This window comes from Chelonoidis abingdonii, chromosome 26, assembly GCF_003597395.2.
Source record: "Chelonoidis abingdonii isolate Lonesome George chromosome 26, CheloAbing_2.0, whole genome shotgun sequence".
Classification (NCBI taxonomy): domain Eukaryota; kingdom Metazoa; phylum Chordata; order Testudines; family Testudinidae; genus Chelonoidis; species Chelonoidis abingdonii.
The window spans coordinates 3,753,724-3,772,086 of NC_133794.1; the positions used below are offsets into that span (position 1 = coordinate 3,753,724).

Below are 18,363 nucleotides of genomic sequence, written 5' to 3' on the forward strand. Positions count from 1 at the left end.
ACAGGGGACAGAGTTCTGTATATTTAAGGGTGCCCCCAAACATTTTTGCACTGGGAGAAAAAAATACCCAACACCCTGGAATACAAATTAAACATCTTTATTTTTTTTTAACATCGCCTCTAGAATTAAAATGTATTCAAACTCTTGCCAGAGCCCAATTCAATTTTAAAATAAGATTCCTCCATACAGATCCCAAACATCCATAACTTAACCAATTGGTCATGTAAAGAAAGTCCCATTAGACCCATGCAAGCCCCTGTGGATGCTTATTTTGGTTTAGCTTAAATCTGTCCCTAATGAACTCAGGTCCGATTACACACAAAGCTGCATCTGTTTCACTGAGGCTCTGTCTGCGCTGAAAACTGCACCGGGATAACGACGTGCATTTCAGATCTGTCATGAAACCAGCGCAGGCTCCTGGACAGACTCCTCCCCACTCGAGTGCATTCAGCCTCACCCCTTTGTGCACCCACCCAGCAGAGCTCTCTTGGCAAACAGCCCAGTGCATCCTGGGTATGCATCCCAGCATCCTCCAGCGGCCACACGGGTTGTGGGGCAGCTGCTGTTCATTGTGGGATCCCTCTCTAGTCCATCCCATAGCCCAGCGCTCTCTTATGTAATGTGCAAGCACAGAGGCCGTGCAGGGAAACATCCTTCTGCATTGTCCTGCTGCGTGCGCAAGGCCCCAGCACTTTGACTTTGGCTGGACTGCAACTGTGGCACTTTTGCAGCTAGTCATGCAACATAGTTGCCTCCCCTACCCCTTACCTTATCCCAGTCTCTGGCCTGGCGCGACATCACTTCTGACAGGGGTTTGGCTGAGCCAAATTTGAGTGAGCGGCCCCCGTTGAAAGGGGTCAGCCCGTGGCCTCCAGCTCTGCAGCCTCTGGGACTGACCAACATAAACCCAATTACAACCCATGGGCATCCACACACAAAGCTGCACTGGTTGTACTAACCCGATGTCGGTTAAAGTTGCCCAACATCTGTGTTTAGACAAGCCCCTCAATGGCCCCCAAAGAAACCTGGCTTAAGCCAGAGCCTCTCACGCTGATTTCGCTAGCTCAGATTAAAGTGTAACCGAAGGGACTTTAATATAGACAAGGCCAGAGTGGACTGAGCTAAATGGTGACAGGTGATTTTCTACCTAAAAGCACCTGGCCCCAAGAAAGCTGCGTTCAAGTCCCAGTTTCCCCATTTGGCATCCTTGGTTCAAAGTTGCAGGCCATGTTGCCTCAGTTTCCCCATTTGTCAAGTTACCCTCCTCCCTGCAGGTACAAATACATGGGGACGTGGATCAGAGGCTTCCCACTTTATCAAAAACGTACTAAAAACCGGCAGTAGGTTTCGACCCTGTTAACTACAAGACTCCTGTGTCCACGGCCTTCGCAGGAGACCTGAATTTCTGGACCAAAAGAGAAGAGGCGGAAATATAAAAACAAGGCCACAGATGCATTTTAAAACAATGTCCTGCCAGTGCTGGAGGCAGCGACAGTGCCTGGGTCCCCAGGATCGTCCCCAAATACGTTCTCAGTGGCAAACCGTCACTCAACGCCCCATCGGCGATGATGGCAAGAGACACCCCATCCAGCTCTTGGCAAGGCACTGGGTCAGAGCAGAGCTGGAAGGATCTTTCCCCCTCGGTGTCTCCAATTCCTACTGGATAATGGGAAACACGAATGCAGAAGGGGCAAGTCCCAGGGGGATGGAGCCAGCTGGTCCAGGGGGACCAGAACCGGGGTGTGGTGGGGAACCCTGGAGGGCCAAGAGATTTGTGGATACGGAGGTTGCAGCTGGACCAGGGAAACCAGCGAGGAAACACACGGCACAGAACTTACCATGCTCCGTACAGCAACTGGCACCGCCCCAAGGGACTAGTCACAAATCAGTTTAATTAAAAGTGTGCATGGGGGCAGAGGGGCATGGTTTGCCCTTATCCTAGGATGTAGGTGGGCATCGCAGGGTGAATTGGCCCTTTAAGGGTATTTGGGTTCAGCTTTAAAGGGCCAGCTCCGTCCCACAGGATCCAGCTCTGCCCTCCCCCTTATTTATCACAGTGGTACCCCCTGGTGCTGTGGGCACACGCCCAAAGGAGACGCACTCCCTCCAGGCTCCGCCTTTGGTGACAAGGCCGTTGCTCTGGGGACCACAGCGGCGCAGGAAGGGTTAAGTCAATTTGGCTTCATTGAAAGTGCAGGTTCCCTTCGGTGGGGGCTGGAGGGGGGACAGGTGATGTCATCCCCCCCAGAGTCCCACGCCCCCCCCTTCTCATCTGGAGGGGGCGGTTCTTTAGGAGGAGCTGGGTCCTTCCATGCCGTTCTCCTCCTGGTCAGCTTTGAGCCGGGACAGAACCGCGTGGATCCGGAAGAGCGTCCTGGACTCCATGGAATAGTTCTTGTAGTTGTTCCTAAATTTGGGCGGGGGTGTGTGTTAATCACTGGGTGGAAACAGCCACAAATACACCCTGCCCGCCCCCCACCCTGCCAGAGCCAGAGTCTCTTCATCATACGCACCGGACTCCCCCACCACCTACCCCCATTGCGGAGCCACCAGTGAGCTTCCCGGTGCACTGGCCAGTCCTGGGACACGGTGAACCAGAACCATCCGAGTGGGGGGTGGCCCAGCCCCACCCCGAGCCCTGCCCCCCTAAATCAGCCACACAGCCAGCTGTCCGTCCCTCCATCCATCCAACCATTCATAGCCGCAGCCCCTCCCCCAGTGCCTTGGAGTGGGGAGCGACCCCCCTGTAGACCCAGGACCCCCCAGGACCCTAGAGGGGGAGCGACCCTCATAGACACAGAGCCTCCCCACGTTGCCATGGATGGGGGATTGACCCCTGCACACACAGCTAGATGCTGCTGGCTAGGCCAGGCCAGGCCAGGGTCGGGTGCAGTGATTCATCGAGGCCCCAGAGAACCACCCAGCTGGGGTCAGAGCGGAGCAAGATTGTTTTCCCCCCCTTCCTGCGGGATTATGGAAAATTCGGATCCCAGAAGGGAGTAGCCAGGTGGGGGATGGGGGCAGAGGAACCCAAAGCATTGCCTGGTCCCACTGCCCCCTGGCACAGGCAGGGCAGGGCACTGCCTGGGGGGGCAAAGGGGCAGATGGCCCCAGCCCCTCTGGCCCCCCAAGTGCACCTTAGCACCCCAGTGCATTCTGGGATATACCCGCTGGGGCTTCTGGGAACGTTCCCACCATGGGCCTGACATTATTGCAACACCCTCCCCCCCGTGTAGCCGGGCCCCACCTGGCTCGGCGCAGCAGCGGGACGGCCTCCTCGCTCCGGCCCTGCGCCAGGTGCAGCAGGCTGAGCTCCAGCAGCGCGTTGGGCACCAGGTAGTGATCGTAGCGGAGTCGCTTCTCACTGCCAGTGGGCGGGACAGACAGAGCGTAATTCATGGGGGGGGCGGGTTCCCGGACCAAGAACTGCCCCGGGCAGCACCCTGGGGGCAGCACCCTGGGGACCCGGCACCCCAGAGAGACCTGCAAGAGCACAGCGCCCTCCAGACACCCCCAGGCCCCTAGGAGGGGAACGACCCCCCACAGACCCAGGACCCCCTGTTCCCTGAGGGGGAACGCCCCCATGGAGCATGGCACCTCATGTGACCCCCAGAATGCAGTTCCTTGCCGGGCAGTGCCCACGTGCTGGCAGGGGCATTATCCCCTTGTGAAAACCCATCGGTGGGTAACCCCGAGAACAGCAAACGGGGGCAGGGGGGCAGAGCTAGCAGGACCCTCCCTCCATCATGTCTGCAGAAGTTAGAGTCCCCCACCCCTCCCCCGTTCTGAGCTCCTGGGGGGTGGGCGCCAAGCTGAGTCCCCCAGCAGGGGGCACTCACCTGGCCTGCACGGCGCTGAAGCAGGCCTCCGCCTCGGCCGGGCTCTGCAAGTGCTTCATGCAAAGCCCCTTGAGCAGCAGCAGGAGGCACCGGTCGTCCATCTGGTACTCGCTGGCTGTGGGCGGAGTTGGGGCGTCAGGGGGGCTGTGGCAGGGAGAGGCCCCACCCTGGGTGTGTCACCCCCCCCCAGCCTCCAACCCTCCACACAGCCCACCACCAACCCCCCCAAACCCATACAGAGCCCCCAGCCCCATACACAGCCCCCCAGCTTTGCCTTCTACCCCCACTGGCTCTGGCAGAGATGGGGGGGCAGTCTCTCCACTGGGGCTGAACCCAGCAAACACGATGCAGCCACATGCGTGTTCTTCAGTCCCACCCTGGCCCGGATGGGAGCCAGTGCCCCATAGAGGGGAAAGACCCGTGTCCCATTCCCACCCCCGAGCCAGCCAGTCCCCACCCTGGGGCCGGATGGGACCTGGCGCCCCTAGAGGGTAAAGACCCCGCGTCCATTCCCACCCCCTGAGTCAGCCAGTCCCCCACCCTGGGGCCGGACGGAGCTGGCCCCCCCCAAAGGTAAAGACCCTGTGTCCCATTCCCACCCCCGGCCAGCCAGTCCCCACCCTGGGCGGATGGGAGCAGTCCCCCTAGAGGGGAAAGACCCCATGTCCCATTCCCCCCCCCTGAGCCAGCCAGTCCCCCACCCTGGGGCCGGATGGGACCTGGCGCCCTAGAGGGTAAAGGCCCCGTGCCCCATCCCCCACCCCCGAGCGCAGTCCCTCACCCTGGGGCTGGATGGGAGCTGGCGCCCCCTAGAGGGGAAAGGCCTCACATCCTGTTACCTGGCGACTCCTGCAGTCTCTTCTCAGCCCGCGTCAGCGTCTCCAGCGTCCCCTCCAGCAGCTCCCGCTGCTTGCCCAGCACGGTGAAGCCGTTCCACATGTACATCATCTCCTGGGGAGGGGCCAGGGGTGGGGTATCAGGACTGCTCACCCTGCAGAGAGAATCTGGACCCCCAGGACAGCCCCCCACATCTCCCACTGGACAGTAACTAACCTGTCCTAGATTCCCTCCCAATGCCCCCAGCCCCCTCGCCCTGAGCAGGTTCTAGCTGCTTGCACTCAGAGCCAATGGGAAGTGGGGAAACTGAGGCACAGAGAGGGAAACAACCCATCCAAGGTCATGTGGCAAAGATGGGCAATGAGACCCAGCATTCCTGACTTCCAGCCCCCTGGCTCTAGCCACCAGACCCCACTCCCCTCACCGAGCCAGAGAGAGATCCCAGGAGTCCCAACTCCCAGCCCCTCCCATTCACCAGCAATGGCACCAGTTGAGTCACGGCTTTTCCAAGCAGCATCCAGCACAACTTCCCCCCTCGAACTCCCTCCCCCACACTCCCTTCCCCCTCACCAGGGCTGGCACCAGCAAAGGGACCGGGCGGCTGCCCTTATAACGTCGGGCTTTCCGGATGGCAAACTTCTCCGTGGGGGGAGACTTGCCCGCGATCTTCTGCTTAAAAGATGACACCTGCCTGAGGGGGAAGAGAGACAGCTGGGCTGCGATCTGCGGGACGGGGAGCTGCCCTGGGGGTCCAGAATTGGGTTCCAGAATCTCCACAGGCATCGAAAGCGAAGATCCCAGTTCTAGCCGACCCATTTGCCAAAAAAACAGCCCAGCGACACGTGCCTGAGTCTGCAGGCAGCCTGAAACGATGGCTCAGAGAGGGCCTGGTTCAGCTCCCAGTCTGTTAACTCTGGAACCTAATGCCTGCACATAGGCATCGGCAATACAAATGTGCAGCAGCTCAAACTATGACGAGAGCAAAAACCAGGCCCAGCTGGTATCGACACAGACGACCCGGGCAGATCCAGCTCTCACACTGTGAATGATCTAATTTAATTTAACATGACCCCTGGCGTTTAGATCTGCCTGAAGCCAGCACTGCGTTTCCAGCTAAGTCTGCAGAATTTAGCTCCTTGGAACATGAACCCTCCCAGAGCGGGGATAGAACCCAGGAGTCCTGGCTCCCAGCCCCCTGCACTGACCACTAGCCCCCATTCCCCTTCCAGAGTGGGGATAGAACCCAGGAGTCCTGCCTCCAAGCCACACCCCTATTCTAATCACTAGACCCTACTCCCCTCCCAGAGCTAGGAGGGAACCCAGGAGTCCTGGCTCCCAGCCCCCTGCTCTGACCACGAGCCCCCACTCCCCTCCCCAAGTGGGGACAGAACCCAGGAGTCCTGTCCTACCCCCATGTCTGTCTTTTCTCTGTAGGTAGCCTCTGCCACTCCCCTGCACACTTTGCAGCTGGGATAGGAGGGGAAAGGAAGTGGTAAGATTTGGGGGGCCCCAAGCCAGCCAATCCCCAGGGCTGGATGTGGGACAGAGCTGAGCAGGCAGGTAGAGAGGGAATTACCAGTGCAGTGCGTTCGGCTGAGGAGCAGAAAGGGGGACACGCAGCTTCCCATTCGGGGTCAGTGTTAGTCAGCAAGTCTCTGGGGGTTGGGATACACCCAGCCCTGCCAGTGCCCCTCACCCCTGATCTGCAGCCCCTGCTCTCCCAGCCCTGGGCTCCCCCAGCTCTGCCAGTGCCCCTCACTCCCCCACAAGCTCTGCCAATACCCCTTGCTCCTGACCCACAGCCCCTGCTCCCCACCTAGCCCTGCTGGTGCCCCTCACTCCCAACCCGCAGCCCACCCACCCCCCAAAAGAAACTCATATTCCTTGTGCTGCAAGGCCTGAACCCAGATCTCCAGGTATCCCTCCTGCCCCACCCCCCCGTTTGGCACCAAACCCTCCCCCGTACCAGCACCGCCCACAGCCCCTACCTGAACAGCTCCACCTCGCTCTCCCCGAAGGGCCGGGGCTCCTCGGGGGGCAGCATGCTGAGGAAGGCAGCTTTCATATACACATACATGGCCTGCAGAGAGACACCGGCCTGACCCATCAGTCCCATCCACACGCCTGGGGCTGGGGGGCTCAGACCCCCAACGGGACGGGGACGGGCCCAGAACTAGCAGCCACAGAGCAGACAGCCAGGCCATCTGGCCTTGTTAGACGTCCAACTCTGGAAACGTGTGGGAGACCCTACAGAAAACCTCCCACTGCTGCCGCGAGCCGGATGGGGGCGGGGACTGAGCAGGGGGTGCTCTGCCCCACAGTCAGTGCTGGCCCCTATGCCCCAGGGTGACACTAGGGGGCGCTCTGCCCCACAGTCAGTGCTGGCTCCTATGCCCCAGCATGGCACTAGGGGGCGCTGTGCTGCAGGGAGCAGGGGCTCAGCAGGGGGTGCTCTGCTGCACAGTCAGTGCTGGCCCCTATGCCCCAGGGTGACACTAGGGGGCGCTCTCCCCCACAGTGCTGGCCCCTACACTCCAGGATGGCACTAGAGGGCGCTGTGCTGTGGGGCAGGGGGCTCAGCAGGGGGCGCTCTCCCCCACAGTCAGTGCTGGCCCCTATGCCCCAGGGTGACACTAGGGGGCGCTCTTCCCCACAGCCAGTGGTGGCCCCTATGCCCCAGAGTGACACTAGGGGGCGCTCTCCCCCACAGTGCTGGCCCCTATGCCCCAGGGTGACACTAGGGGGCACTGTGCTGCAGGGAGCAGGGGCTCAGCAGGGGGCGCTCTCCCCCCACAGTCATGCTGGCCCCTATGCCCCAGCGTGGCACTAGGGGGCGCTGTGAGGAGCACTGACAGACCCTCCCCAATAAGCCCTGTAGTCCCCAACCCCTCACCTTGGACCAGCGGTTCTCCTTGCTCAGCAGGTCGGCGTAGAAATAGGCCATTTTCCACATGCCCTTGTAGGCGTAGCACCACATCAGCTCCCAGTAGCACATGTGGTGGAACTGCTTCCAGGCCTGCTGGGCCGAGCAGCCGGCCTCGAACCTGCCGATGGCCTGTGCCGAGGCCGAGAGCGTCAGCAATGGCCTGGGGCCTTTCTCCTCTAGGGGGCGCTGGCTTGGATGGGAATGGGGCCTTTCCCCTGTAGGGGGCACTGGCTCCCATCCAGCTCCGGGGCAGGGGACCGGGTGGCTCAGGGGGTGGGGAATGGGAGATGGGGCCTTTCCCCTCTAGGGGGCGCCAGCTCCCATCCGGCCCCGGGGCAGGGGACCTGCTGGCTCAGGGGGTGGGGAATGGGAGATGGGGCCTTTCCCCTCTAGGGGGCGCTGGCTTGGATGGGAATGGGGCCTTTCCCCTCTAGGGGGCACCGGCTCCCATCCGGCTCCGGGGCAGGGGACCTGCTGGCTCAGGGGGTGGGGAATGGGAGATGGGGCCTTTCCCCTCTAGGGGGCGCCGGCTCCCATCCGGCCCCGGGGCAGGGGACCTGCTGGCTCAGGGGGTGGGGAATGGGAGATGGGGCCTTTCCCCTCTAGGGGGCACTGGCTCCCATCCGGCTCCGGGGCAGGGGACCGGGTGGCTCAGGGGGTAGGGAATGGGAGATGGGGCCTTTCCCCTCTAGGGGGCGCCGGCTCCCATCCGGCCCCGGGGCAGGAGACCAGGTGGCTCAGGAGCACCTCCTGTCCCAGAGCCTGGCTCTGTGAGGGGGTCCGCCAGGCGAGGGGTCTCTTACCTCGCTGATGTTCCCTTTGATCTCCTCTATCCTGCCGGCGAAGAAGAGGAAGATGGCACTCTGCAGAGGGGAGAGGAGGGAGCCGATGGGTGGGGTACAGGGTCCCCAGGGAGGGACAAGATGTGGGGGATGCCAGGATCAATCAGGAAGTGAGTTGTGGGGGGCTCAGCCCAGTGATGGGGGGTCCCACACGCCTCCATACAGCAATCGCAACACGAGGGGCTGTGGGTCGGGAGTGAGGGGCACCGGTTGGGGTGGAGGGGGGGGGACAGTTCTTTCCACTCCCTAGTTTTAGCCGGGGCAGCAAAATCCATCAGGAGGCCAGAGTGTGGGCACCTGGGGCAGCCCCAGTTCTCCCCAGTGAGGACAGACCCCCCCCGGCCCTCCCACCCCGCAGGAGGATGGGCCCCGCCGCCCGGCCCCGTACCTTGGGGTAGCGAAGCAGGTAGGGTCTCAGCAGGCTCTCAGCTTCTGTGAAATCGTCCTCCCCGATCCCTGCGAGGGGGCAAGGAGGGGTCAGCCTGGGGCGATGCCACCGCCCCTGGGTCTGCCCCCCCAGATGGGCCTGGGGGCCTGGATCCGAGCTGGCGCCCCCCGGGGGAAAGGCCCCATCCCCCGCCCGCCCCAGCGGACCACAGGCCTACCCAGGATGAAGGTGAGGAAGGTGTAGTAGCAGAGGAGTAGCATGGTGCAGAGCAGGGCCCGCAGGTTCAGTGTGGTCGCTCCCTCGTGCAGCTGCTGCAGCCCGTAATCCTGGGCAGAGAGACACAGCGGGGGGATTAGGCACCGTCGCCCTTACGCAGTCCCAACGCGCCGCCTGATGCGGCCACCTCTGGGGCGGCGCAGCCTGCCGCTGCCACAGCCACACACAACGGCAGGGCCAGGCGCCCTCTGGGGGAGCTGCAGCCCGCCAGGCCAGCAAGAGCTGGGGGAGGGGCAGATACTCACTTGCGCCCCCCCCAAACACCACCCCAAGAGCAGGAGGGAGGGGCAGATACTCGCACCCACCCCCAATCACGCCCCTGAGAGCTGGGGGGAGGGGAAGATGCTCACTCGCGCCGCCCCCCAACACCACCCGAGAGCTGGGGGAAGGGGCGGATGCTCACTCACCCCCCCCGCCCAACACCACCCCAAGAGCTGAGGGTGTGGGGCTTAGCCCACAGCTCCACGTCTCTCTCTGGCTGAGGGGCACTGCACATCCTGACTGTGGGGCTCTGGCTGCAATGAGAGTAGGGACGGAGGGAAGCCCCATACCCCAATTCCTGCCCCCCAGACACACCGCAGCTAGCCCCCCAGGCCTTCTCCCCTGGCAGGACCCCCCACAGAACCCCTCTTCTCAGCAGTGACCAGGGGAACCCCCATCACGAGGACCTGCAGACTGAGCAGGGCAGCCCCTCCCTCAAGGGATGATGGAAGCCCCAGTTAGGGGGTTACCTTGTCCCCCGAAAACCCAGCAAATTCCAGCAGCTTCAGGATCCGCGGAGGGAAGAGAGAGAGCGTCTGGGGAGGGAAGAGAGGAATGAAAGGCCCCGTGTCCCGTTCCCATCTGCCCCCTGCCCTGGGGCTGCTTCGGAGCCGGCGCCCCCTAGAGGGGAAAGGCCCCATGTCCCGTTCCCGTCAGCCCCCTGCCCTGGGGCCAGAGCAAAGCCGGCATCCCCTAGAGGGGAAAGGCCCCGTCTCCCGTTCCCGTCAGCCCCTTGCCCTGGGGCTGGTTCAGAGCCAGCGTCCCCTAGAGGGGAAAGGCCCTGTCTCCCGTTCCCGTCAGCCCCCTGCCCTGGGGCTGGTTCGGAGCCAGAGCTCCCTAGAGGGGAAAGGCCCCGTGTCTGGTTCCCCACCCACCTTCAGCAGTAACTCACCAGATTAAAGGCGCCAATGCCCAGTGCCACCCCTCCCTCCAAGTGTACGTGGGCAGCACCTGCTGTGCAGTGACTGGACTGGATGAAACTGCTCAGTTCCCTGGAAAAGAAACAGGAGAGTCAGAGAGAGCTAACCCTAGAGGGTAAAGGCCCCCTGCTCTAACCACTAGCCCCCACTCCCCTCCCTGAGCCGGGGAGAGAACCCAGGAGCCCTGGCTCCCAGCCCCCTGTTCTAACCACTAGCCCCCACTCCCCTCCCTGAGCCGAGGAGAGAACCCAGGAGCCCTGGCTCCCAGCCCCCTGTTCTAACTACTAGCCCCCACACCCCTCCCTAAGCCAGGGAGAGAACCCAGGAGTCCTGGCTCCCAGCCCTCTGCTCTGACCACTAGCTCCCACTCCCCTCCCCAAGCCAGGGAGAGAACCCAGGAGTCCTAGTGCCCAGCCCCCCTGCTCTGACCACTAGCCCCCACTCCCCTCCCTGAGTAGAGAACCCAGGAGTCCTGGTGCCCACCAGTGCACCACACTCAGTGCCTCAGGAAAACCCTCACATTTTCCACCTTCACAATACAAAAGCCCTTCTGAGGCTGAGGGCCCCGTCCAGGACCCCCCCTCTCCTCAGCTGGCCCTGAGGCAGCAGCCTGAACAGGGGCCCCCTCCCCGAGCCTCACCCTGTGACATCACTCACCTGTAGATCAGGTAGCTGCTCCGCACCTTGATCCCCCCCTTGAGGAAATTCACCATGTTCTCGTCCTGCAGGGAGAAGGGGGAAGTGAATAGACCCCCAGGGAAGGGACTCCTGGCCTGGCGCTGAGCTGCAGCCACCTCTGGGGTGGGGCAGGGGGGCTGTTTATACAGGAACCCCTCGCCCGGGGCTGAGCTGCAGCCACCTCTGGGGTGGGGCCCGGGGAGCCACGTAGCAACTTGGTCTAACACTGAGACAGGAACCGAAGGCAAATCCTTGGAAGTGCCCTGGGGCCTGACCTGCAGCGCCCCCGAGTGGCACCCTGGGGCCTGCACTGACCGTGAAGGAGGAGCACCCCCTGCGGAGCCCCCACCCGCTCCCTGCAGCACCTGGGATTTAGCTGGGGACCCAGGTGTCCTGGCCCCGTGGGGGGATCCGGTACCTGCAGGAAGGTCAGGGCCGCCCGCTGCAGAAGACACTCCGCGTAGCAGACCTCGGCGTGCAGCTCCACTGTGAGGGAGAGTGACAGGCACTGGGGCCGGGGCCTGCTCATCCACAAGCCCCGCCCCCCTCCAGCGACACCGCAGCCCCCTCCCCAGAGTTGAACCACCTCTCCCGCAACTGGGGATAGAACCCAGGAGTCCTGGCTCCCAGCGCCCTGCTCTGACCACTAGACCCCACTCCCCTCCCCAGAGCCAGGGATAGAACCCAGGAGTCCTGGCTCCCGGCCCCCTGCTCTGACCACTAGACCCCACTCCTCTCCCCAGAGCCAGAGATAGAACCCAGGAGTCCTGTCTCCCAGCCCCCTGCTCTGACCACTAGACCCCATTCCCCTCCCCAGAGCCAGGGATAGAACCCAGGAGTCCTGGCTCCCGACCTGCTGCTCTCACCCCCGACGCCCTGCGGCCATGCCCTGCGTCTCTTACCCTCGGTGAATGAATCCGCCTTGCTGACCAGGCCGGAGAGGGAGCCGGTCACGCTGGATTTCCTCCGAAACCTGGGGGTGGCAGGAAGGTGGCTGGAGTGGGGCAGCTACATCCCCCCACCCCATCTCCCCCTACAGGCCTCCCCATCCCCACCCGACCCACAAGGTCAGTAACTGCTAGGGAGGGGAGTGGGATTTTCTATAGCGAGGAAGCTGTAACTGGAGGGGTTCCCCCATCTTTGCCCCACGGCCTCCCAGGCCCCAGCTTCCCATGGGGTTAGGCTCTGGCTCCCCCGAGCCCTGGGAAACTCCCCCTCTGCTGGGCAGTGGGTCTATGACACATGATGGGTGGGTCCGTTCCAGCCAGCAGTGGGACAGGTGCAGAATGGTGCCCCCCCACCCCCACCCCATCCTGGGGGTCCCATTGCCAGGCCAGTCTCCAGCCCACACCCCATCCAACCACCAGCCCCTGTGCAGCTGACCAGCTCCTGCGCCCATCTCCTCCCCCTCACCCTGGGCCTTCACCAGTCCCTGCTACCCCCACCCCGATCCCAGAGTCCCATCCCCACCCCCACCTCCTGTGTGCCCCCCACACCCACCTCTGGCAAATCTCCTGCGCCTCCTTCATGGTCTGCCCGGCCTGCACAATGTCCTCGTGCTCGAAGGTCATCATGGCCTGCATCTCCAGGATGGTGGCATAGACTAGGGCGTGGTACATGCTCTCCTTGGTCCTGCCGGGAGCAGGGGGCCGGTGACAGGAGAGAGATCCCCCAGCCCCACCTTCCCAAGGAGCCCCATCGTGCAGTAGCTCACGCTCCGTGGCCCAGGGTTGGGGAGAGGCCCCTGATGCCCATTGGGATGCAGCCCTGGGGGTGGGGAGGATTGAAGGACCCCCCACGCCCCGAGGCCAGGGCGAGCTCCCCTGACATGCACCCTGCAGATGCCGGGAGCCCTTGCCCCACCGCGGAGGATCGGGGCCAGGGACGACGGGCAGCTTCTCCACTCACCTGGGCTGCAGCTTCTCCAGGCTCTCGTCGAAGTGGTTGCAGAGGAAGGAGTTCATGGCTTCCATGCACTCGTCCAGGGCAGCCGCCAGGCCAGGTGGGGGGCTGTGGGTGGGGAGCAAAGAGGGGCTGGTTAGAGAGTCAGAGATTCCAACCGAAGGGCCCTAGTCTGACCCCCCAAGTTCCTGCCGGCTGGAAATGGCACCAATCTAGGAAAACCTCCTGGTTAAACTCTGCGCCTTCGCTCCTGCCCAGCTTCCATCTCCTGCGCCCTGCTGTGCGAGACGGCAGAGCCGCTGTTACGTGCTGGCTCCCTGTGGCTGGGGGCAAGTCACCCCTCGCCTTCCCTTCGGCACACGAAATAGATGGAGCTCCAGGACTCTGGCTCTACGGCAGGTTTTCCTCTGCGCGGCTTCTCTCTAACCCCGCCCTGATTGACCAACGTCCTTCCTGAACCGTGGACATGAATCACAAGAGTGGCCAGACTGGGTCAGAGCAACGGTCCATCCAGCCCAGTGTCCTGTCTTCTGACAGTGGCCATGCCAGGCACTTCGGGGGAGTGAACAGAACAGGGAATCATCAAGTGACCCAGCCCCTATCGGCCTTTCCCAGCTTCTGGCAAACAGAGGCTGGGACGACATCCCTGCCCAGCCTGGCTAATATCCTCCGTGAATTTATCTAGTTCTTTTTTGATCCCTGTTATGGTCTTGGCCTTCAGAGCATCCTCTGGCGAGGAGTTCCACAGGTTGTCTGTGCGTTGTGAGAAGAAATACTTCCTTGTGTTTCTTTTAAACCTGCTGCCTGTTCATTCCATTGGGTGACCCCTAGTTCTTGTGTTAGGAGAAGGAGTAAATAGCACTCCCTTATTCACGTTCTCCACACCTCTCGTGATGTTATAGGCCTCTATCATGTCCCCCCTTAGTCGTCTCTTTTCCAAGCTGAACAGTCCCAGTCGTATCAATCTCTCCTCGTATGGAAGCTGTTCCACCCCCCCGATCATTTTTGTTGCCCTTTTCTGAACCTTTTCCAGTTCTAATACCCCACTTTGGGGCTGGGGCGACCAGAACTGCAGGCAGCATTGGGGGTGTGGCCGTACCATGGATTTATGTAGTGGCCTTGTGATTCCAGGGCCAGACACAGGTAAAATCACCTCTCTGCTCCTACTCCAGATTCCCATTTCAGTGTCCCTGGTTCACATCGGCCCTTTTGGCCCCAGCATAGCACGGGGAGCTCGAGTTCAGCCGATTCTCCACCATGCCCCCAAATCTTTGTCAGAGTCATGGCTCCCCAGGACGAGCCCCCCAGCCGCTAAGTAGGACCCATTCCTCATTCCTAGATGTTTACACTGGCCGAATTAAAATGCAGCTTGTTTGCCAAGCGATCCCGGTCGCTCCGTATCAGTGACCTGCCCTCTTCATGATTTATCCCTCTCCCGTTCTTTGTGTCGCCCGCAAACTCTGATGTTTTCTCCCAGGCCACCGATAAAAATGTCAGATATTGTAGGGCCAAGACCCGGTCCCTGCGGGACTCCACTAGAAACACGCCCGCCCACGGCGATCCTCCATTTGCAGTTCCATGTCGATCCCTCTCAGTTACCTGCTTTACAATCCACTTCCCCTGGACCACACTGAATTGGGACCGTTCTAGTTTTTGCAATGGGAGCGTCATGCGGTACCAAGTCATGGAAATCCACGTACATGATACCAGCCTATCGCCTCTATCAACCACATTCGTCATCTCATTCAAAAATGTCCCATTACTTCGATAGGATCCATTTTCATTAACCCCTATTGGTCGACGTTCGTCACATTACCCGCCTTGAATCCTTTATTAATAGAATCCTGTCTTGTCTCGCCAGTGTCCTGCCTGGGCTGTCAGGCAGCTGACAGGACTCTAGGAACCCAGGTCAACCTGTTCACCCTTTTAAAAGCCTGGCACAACATTAGCTTCCTTCAACTCCTCGGGAATGTCCCCACTGTTGTTAGGGGGCTTATTCCTCCCCCCTCTCACTTCCCTGGCCCTTCTTGCATGAACAGAGCAGCAATCCCCGAAGTCCGAAGGTGCAAATGACTTGATATCTATTGGGGTGAACTTCCAGCAGCTTCAATCCAAGTTCCTTTTTCCTTATTTTCCAATCTCAATTTACTTCTTGTTTGCCCCTAATTTATCGAGTAATATTCTCAGCTACACCTTAACCAATCGTTCTACTAAAATTTACCTAACCAATCCTAACGTATTGTGATGTGATTAGCTAACCAATGCCATCCCACCACCTTCATTAGTTTACACCCAGCAAACTTAATTATACAGCGACAGAAAATCACAGAACCAGACAGAGACCCTGCAAACAAACATACAAAACAATACAGAAGCGAGGATTTCACAACTACATCTACACAGACATAAGGGTTCTCCAGCTGTGTCTACTGATAAATGAGTTCTTGCCAGTCAGAAAACTGTCAAACTAAATTTCCTTTTGCATGTTTTAGGCTCTTCCCTTTCTCCAGAGGTGACAGATCAAATCACCTTCCTAACAGCCCCCGGTTGCCTTATTTCAGGGTGACTAGTTTGGAATGTGAGGATGTGACCAGACATTTCCCAGCTTATGGCTGCCTCTGCTGCTTAGCTGCAGAACCAGGCCTCAGACTGTCACAGTAAGAGGCCATTCCACAGACAGACCGTGATTTTTGCTTCTTTCTTTTATACCTCTATAACTAGCTAAGTGATAAGAATACACTGAAATTCTTAAAGTCTAGGCCTTTGCAGACAGGCCTGAATATCTGTATCCTAACAGCTGTTACAAGGCTTAACTCCTTGACCAACTCTTTTCAAACTCTAGGATGCAAGTGACCTGCCCCGGTGATTTGAAACTGTCTAACTTTCGCAGCTATTGTTTAACATCCGGATGAGTTATTGTTGGACTAGATAATATTTCATCATCATCATCAAGGACGTGTTCTGGCTTTTTTCCCCAAACACAGAACAGACATTGATTTATTAGCAAGGGCCGCAGAGTCTGTTGCAGGAAGACATTGTACGTAGCATAGATGCAGTTAAGGGGCTGGCGAGTTGCAAAGATGGGAGAGCCCAGGGCTGGGCTAGCAGGGTCTGCGGGTTGGAAGTGAGGGGCACGGGCAGAGCTGGAAGGGAGCCCAGGGCTGGGCCAGCAGGGGGCTGCGGGTCGGGAGTGAGGGGCTGGAGAGAGTCCAGGGGCAAAGCGGTGGGTCCTTCAGTGCCACCAAAGACCCAGACCGCCACTGGGTGAATAAAAATGAAAAAGGTGCCTCTAGCCAGGGAAGGGATTCTTGGCCAGGGCTCACAGGGCCCTGGGGCAAACTGCCCCATTTGCCCCCCCACTCTGGGCGGTCCTGTTCTGGGCTGGGGCTGCGTGTCGGGAGTGAGGGGCACCAGCAGAGCTGGGAGGAGTCCAGGGCTGGGCTAGCAGGGGCTGCAGGTCGGGAGTGAGGGGCACTAGCACAGCTGGGGGAGCCCAGGGCTGGGCTAGCAGGGGGCTGCGGGTCGGGAGTGAGGGGCATCGGCAGAGCTGGGCAGAGCCCACGGCTGGGCTAGCAGGAGCTGCAGGTCGGGAGTGAGGGGCACCGGCAGAGCTGGGCAGAGCCCAGGGCTGGGCTAGCAGGGGCTGCGGGTCGGGAGTGAGGGGTACCAGCAGAGCTGGGAGGAGTCCAGGGCTGGGCTAGCAGGGGGCTGCGGGTCGGGAGTGAGGGGCATCGGCAAAGCTGGGCAGAGCCCATGGCTGGGCTAGCAGGGGCTGCGGGTCGGGAGTGAGGGGCACTGGCAGAGCTGGGCAGAGCCCAGGGCTGGGCTAGCAGGGGGCTGCAGGTCGGCAGTGAGGGGCACCGGCAGAGCTAGGGGTTTCTCAGCACTTTTCTCTCCCTAGGCCCAGCACTGATTCCCCCCCATTGACATGGACTGACTTCCCCCTCCCCCAGGCGCCAGTCCTCACTGCCCCCCTGGGCCGAGGCCAAGGCCTCGGGGCCCTGCTGCCCCCTCTCCCCGTGGCCACCTCGGCACTGTTTGCTGAAGGCCACAGCCAGCGGCGCTCAGCTGAACTGGTGCCCGGGAGTGCTGAGCAAACACAGGCTTGGCAGGGCCCTGCCAGCGCATCCACCCCACCTTCTCCAAACAGGGCAAGGCCCCCGCCCCCACCCGCGCCTCCACGCAGGGCAGAGAAAGGCTCTGGCCTGCGGGTGCCAGGCTGGCCTGGGTACTGGGCTCAGCTGGCACACGGCCTCACGGGCGGGGACCCTCCACCCCCCCCCCACGGGATCCGGGATCTCCCACCATCTGGAGCACAACCCTGGTCACAGGCCTGGCGCCACGCTCTGCTCCTGGAGGACACGGGGCTGCCAGGCTTTGCCCTCCTCCACCCTGGATTTCCCCCCTCTGGGCCCCCCAAAACGCACAGCTGCACCCCAGGAAACCTGCATATTCTCGCAATGCCCTGGGGGAGGAGGGGCCGAGGCACCTGCGGCCAGGGGCCCAACTGGGCTCGTCCTGAGCAAGGAGAAGAGACGGTCCGGGGGGAGGGGCCCAGCCCCCCTCTAAACCTTCCCCCCAATGCCCCCCACATCAGCCTGCTCCTCTCCCCCAACACCCTCCACCCCACACCAGCATGGTCTCCTCCCCCAATATCCTCACCCCCCCCATCCTCTGTGCTCCCCCCCAAACTCAACCTCCCTCCCGCAGCTCTGAGCCCCCCCCCAGACTCGGCCCAGCACCTGTCACCCAGTAGATCCTGGCTGGCCGGTGGGGGGGAAGGAGGATCCCCCCCGGACTGACCCAGGGAGGGAAGGAGGCTGGGTGCACCCACGTGACCTGGACCCCCCCGGGAGCAGACACAGGGGGGGCGCACTGCAGATGCCTTTCTCCGGGGGGGGGGGAGCTCACAGCAGAAAGACCCGGGGGGGGGCAGCCCCGGGCAGAGGGACCCGCCGCTGCGCCCCCAGTCCCGGCTCGGGGGCTCCCCCCCCGGGGTCTCTCACCTGCCCGCAGCGGCCGCCAGGGCCATGACGGTCCGGTCCGGTCCGGTCCGGGAGCAGGAAGTGGCTCTGGAGGAATGTGCGGCCGGGACCGGCGGGGGCGGGGAAGGGAGGCGGCTCCGCCCTGCAGGTGCCGGGAATCACCTGGCCGGGCCCCCCCGGCGGGGATCCGGCCCCGGGTACCGGGACTCACCTGGCCGGGCCCCCCCGGGCAGGGATCCGGCCCCGGGTACCAGGGACTCACCTGGTTGGGCCCCCCCAGACAGGGTATCTGGCCCCAGGTACCAGGGACTCACCTGGTTGGGCCTCCCCCTCCCCCCCGGCAGGGATCTGGGCCCAGGTACCAGGACTCACCTGGCTGGGTGCCCGGCCCCCACGTGTCAGGGACTCGCCTGTCATCCCCCAGCCTGAGTTCTGGGCAGGGGCAGAGCCCATCGTCCTTTACACCAATCTGCCCCTTGCTGGGGGCACAGATGCTTCCAGCCTAGCGG

At 61.7% G+C, this 18,363-nt stretch overlaps 1 protein-coding gene across 1 annotated transcript; it reads right to left on the reverse strand.

Moving 5' to 3' along the window:
* Positions 1 to 119: 119 nt before the first annotated feature.
* Positions 120 to 17,921, reverse strand: LOC116830457 (tetratricopeptide repeat protein 39A-like). Its single transcript, XM_032789968.1, has 18 exons — positions 17,876 to 17,921; positions 12,876 to 12,977; positions 12,468 to 12,599; positions 11,870 to 11,940; positions 11,386 to 11,453; positions 10,947 to 11,011; positions 10,262 to 10,361; positions 9,840 to 9,905; positions 9,050 to 9,158; positions 8,833 to 8,900; positions 8,406 to 8,465; positions 7,570 to 7,731; positions 6,665 to 6,756; positions 5,247 to 5,367; positions 4,679 to 4,790; positions 3,840 to 3,954; positions 3,248 to 3,364; positions 120 to 2,407 (listed from the first exon to the last, which is right to left on the reverse strand). The coding sequence occupies exons 1-18, from the start codon at positions 17,899 to 17,901 to the stop codon at positions 2,290 to 2,292; spliced, it is 1,704 nt and encodes a 567-aa protein (XP_032645859.1). The 5' UTR covers positions 17,902 to 17,921; the 3' UTR covers positions 120 to 2,289.
* Between the last annotated feature and the right edge of the window lie 442 nt (positions 17,922 to 18,363).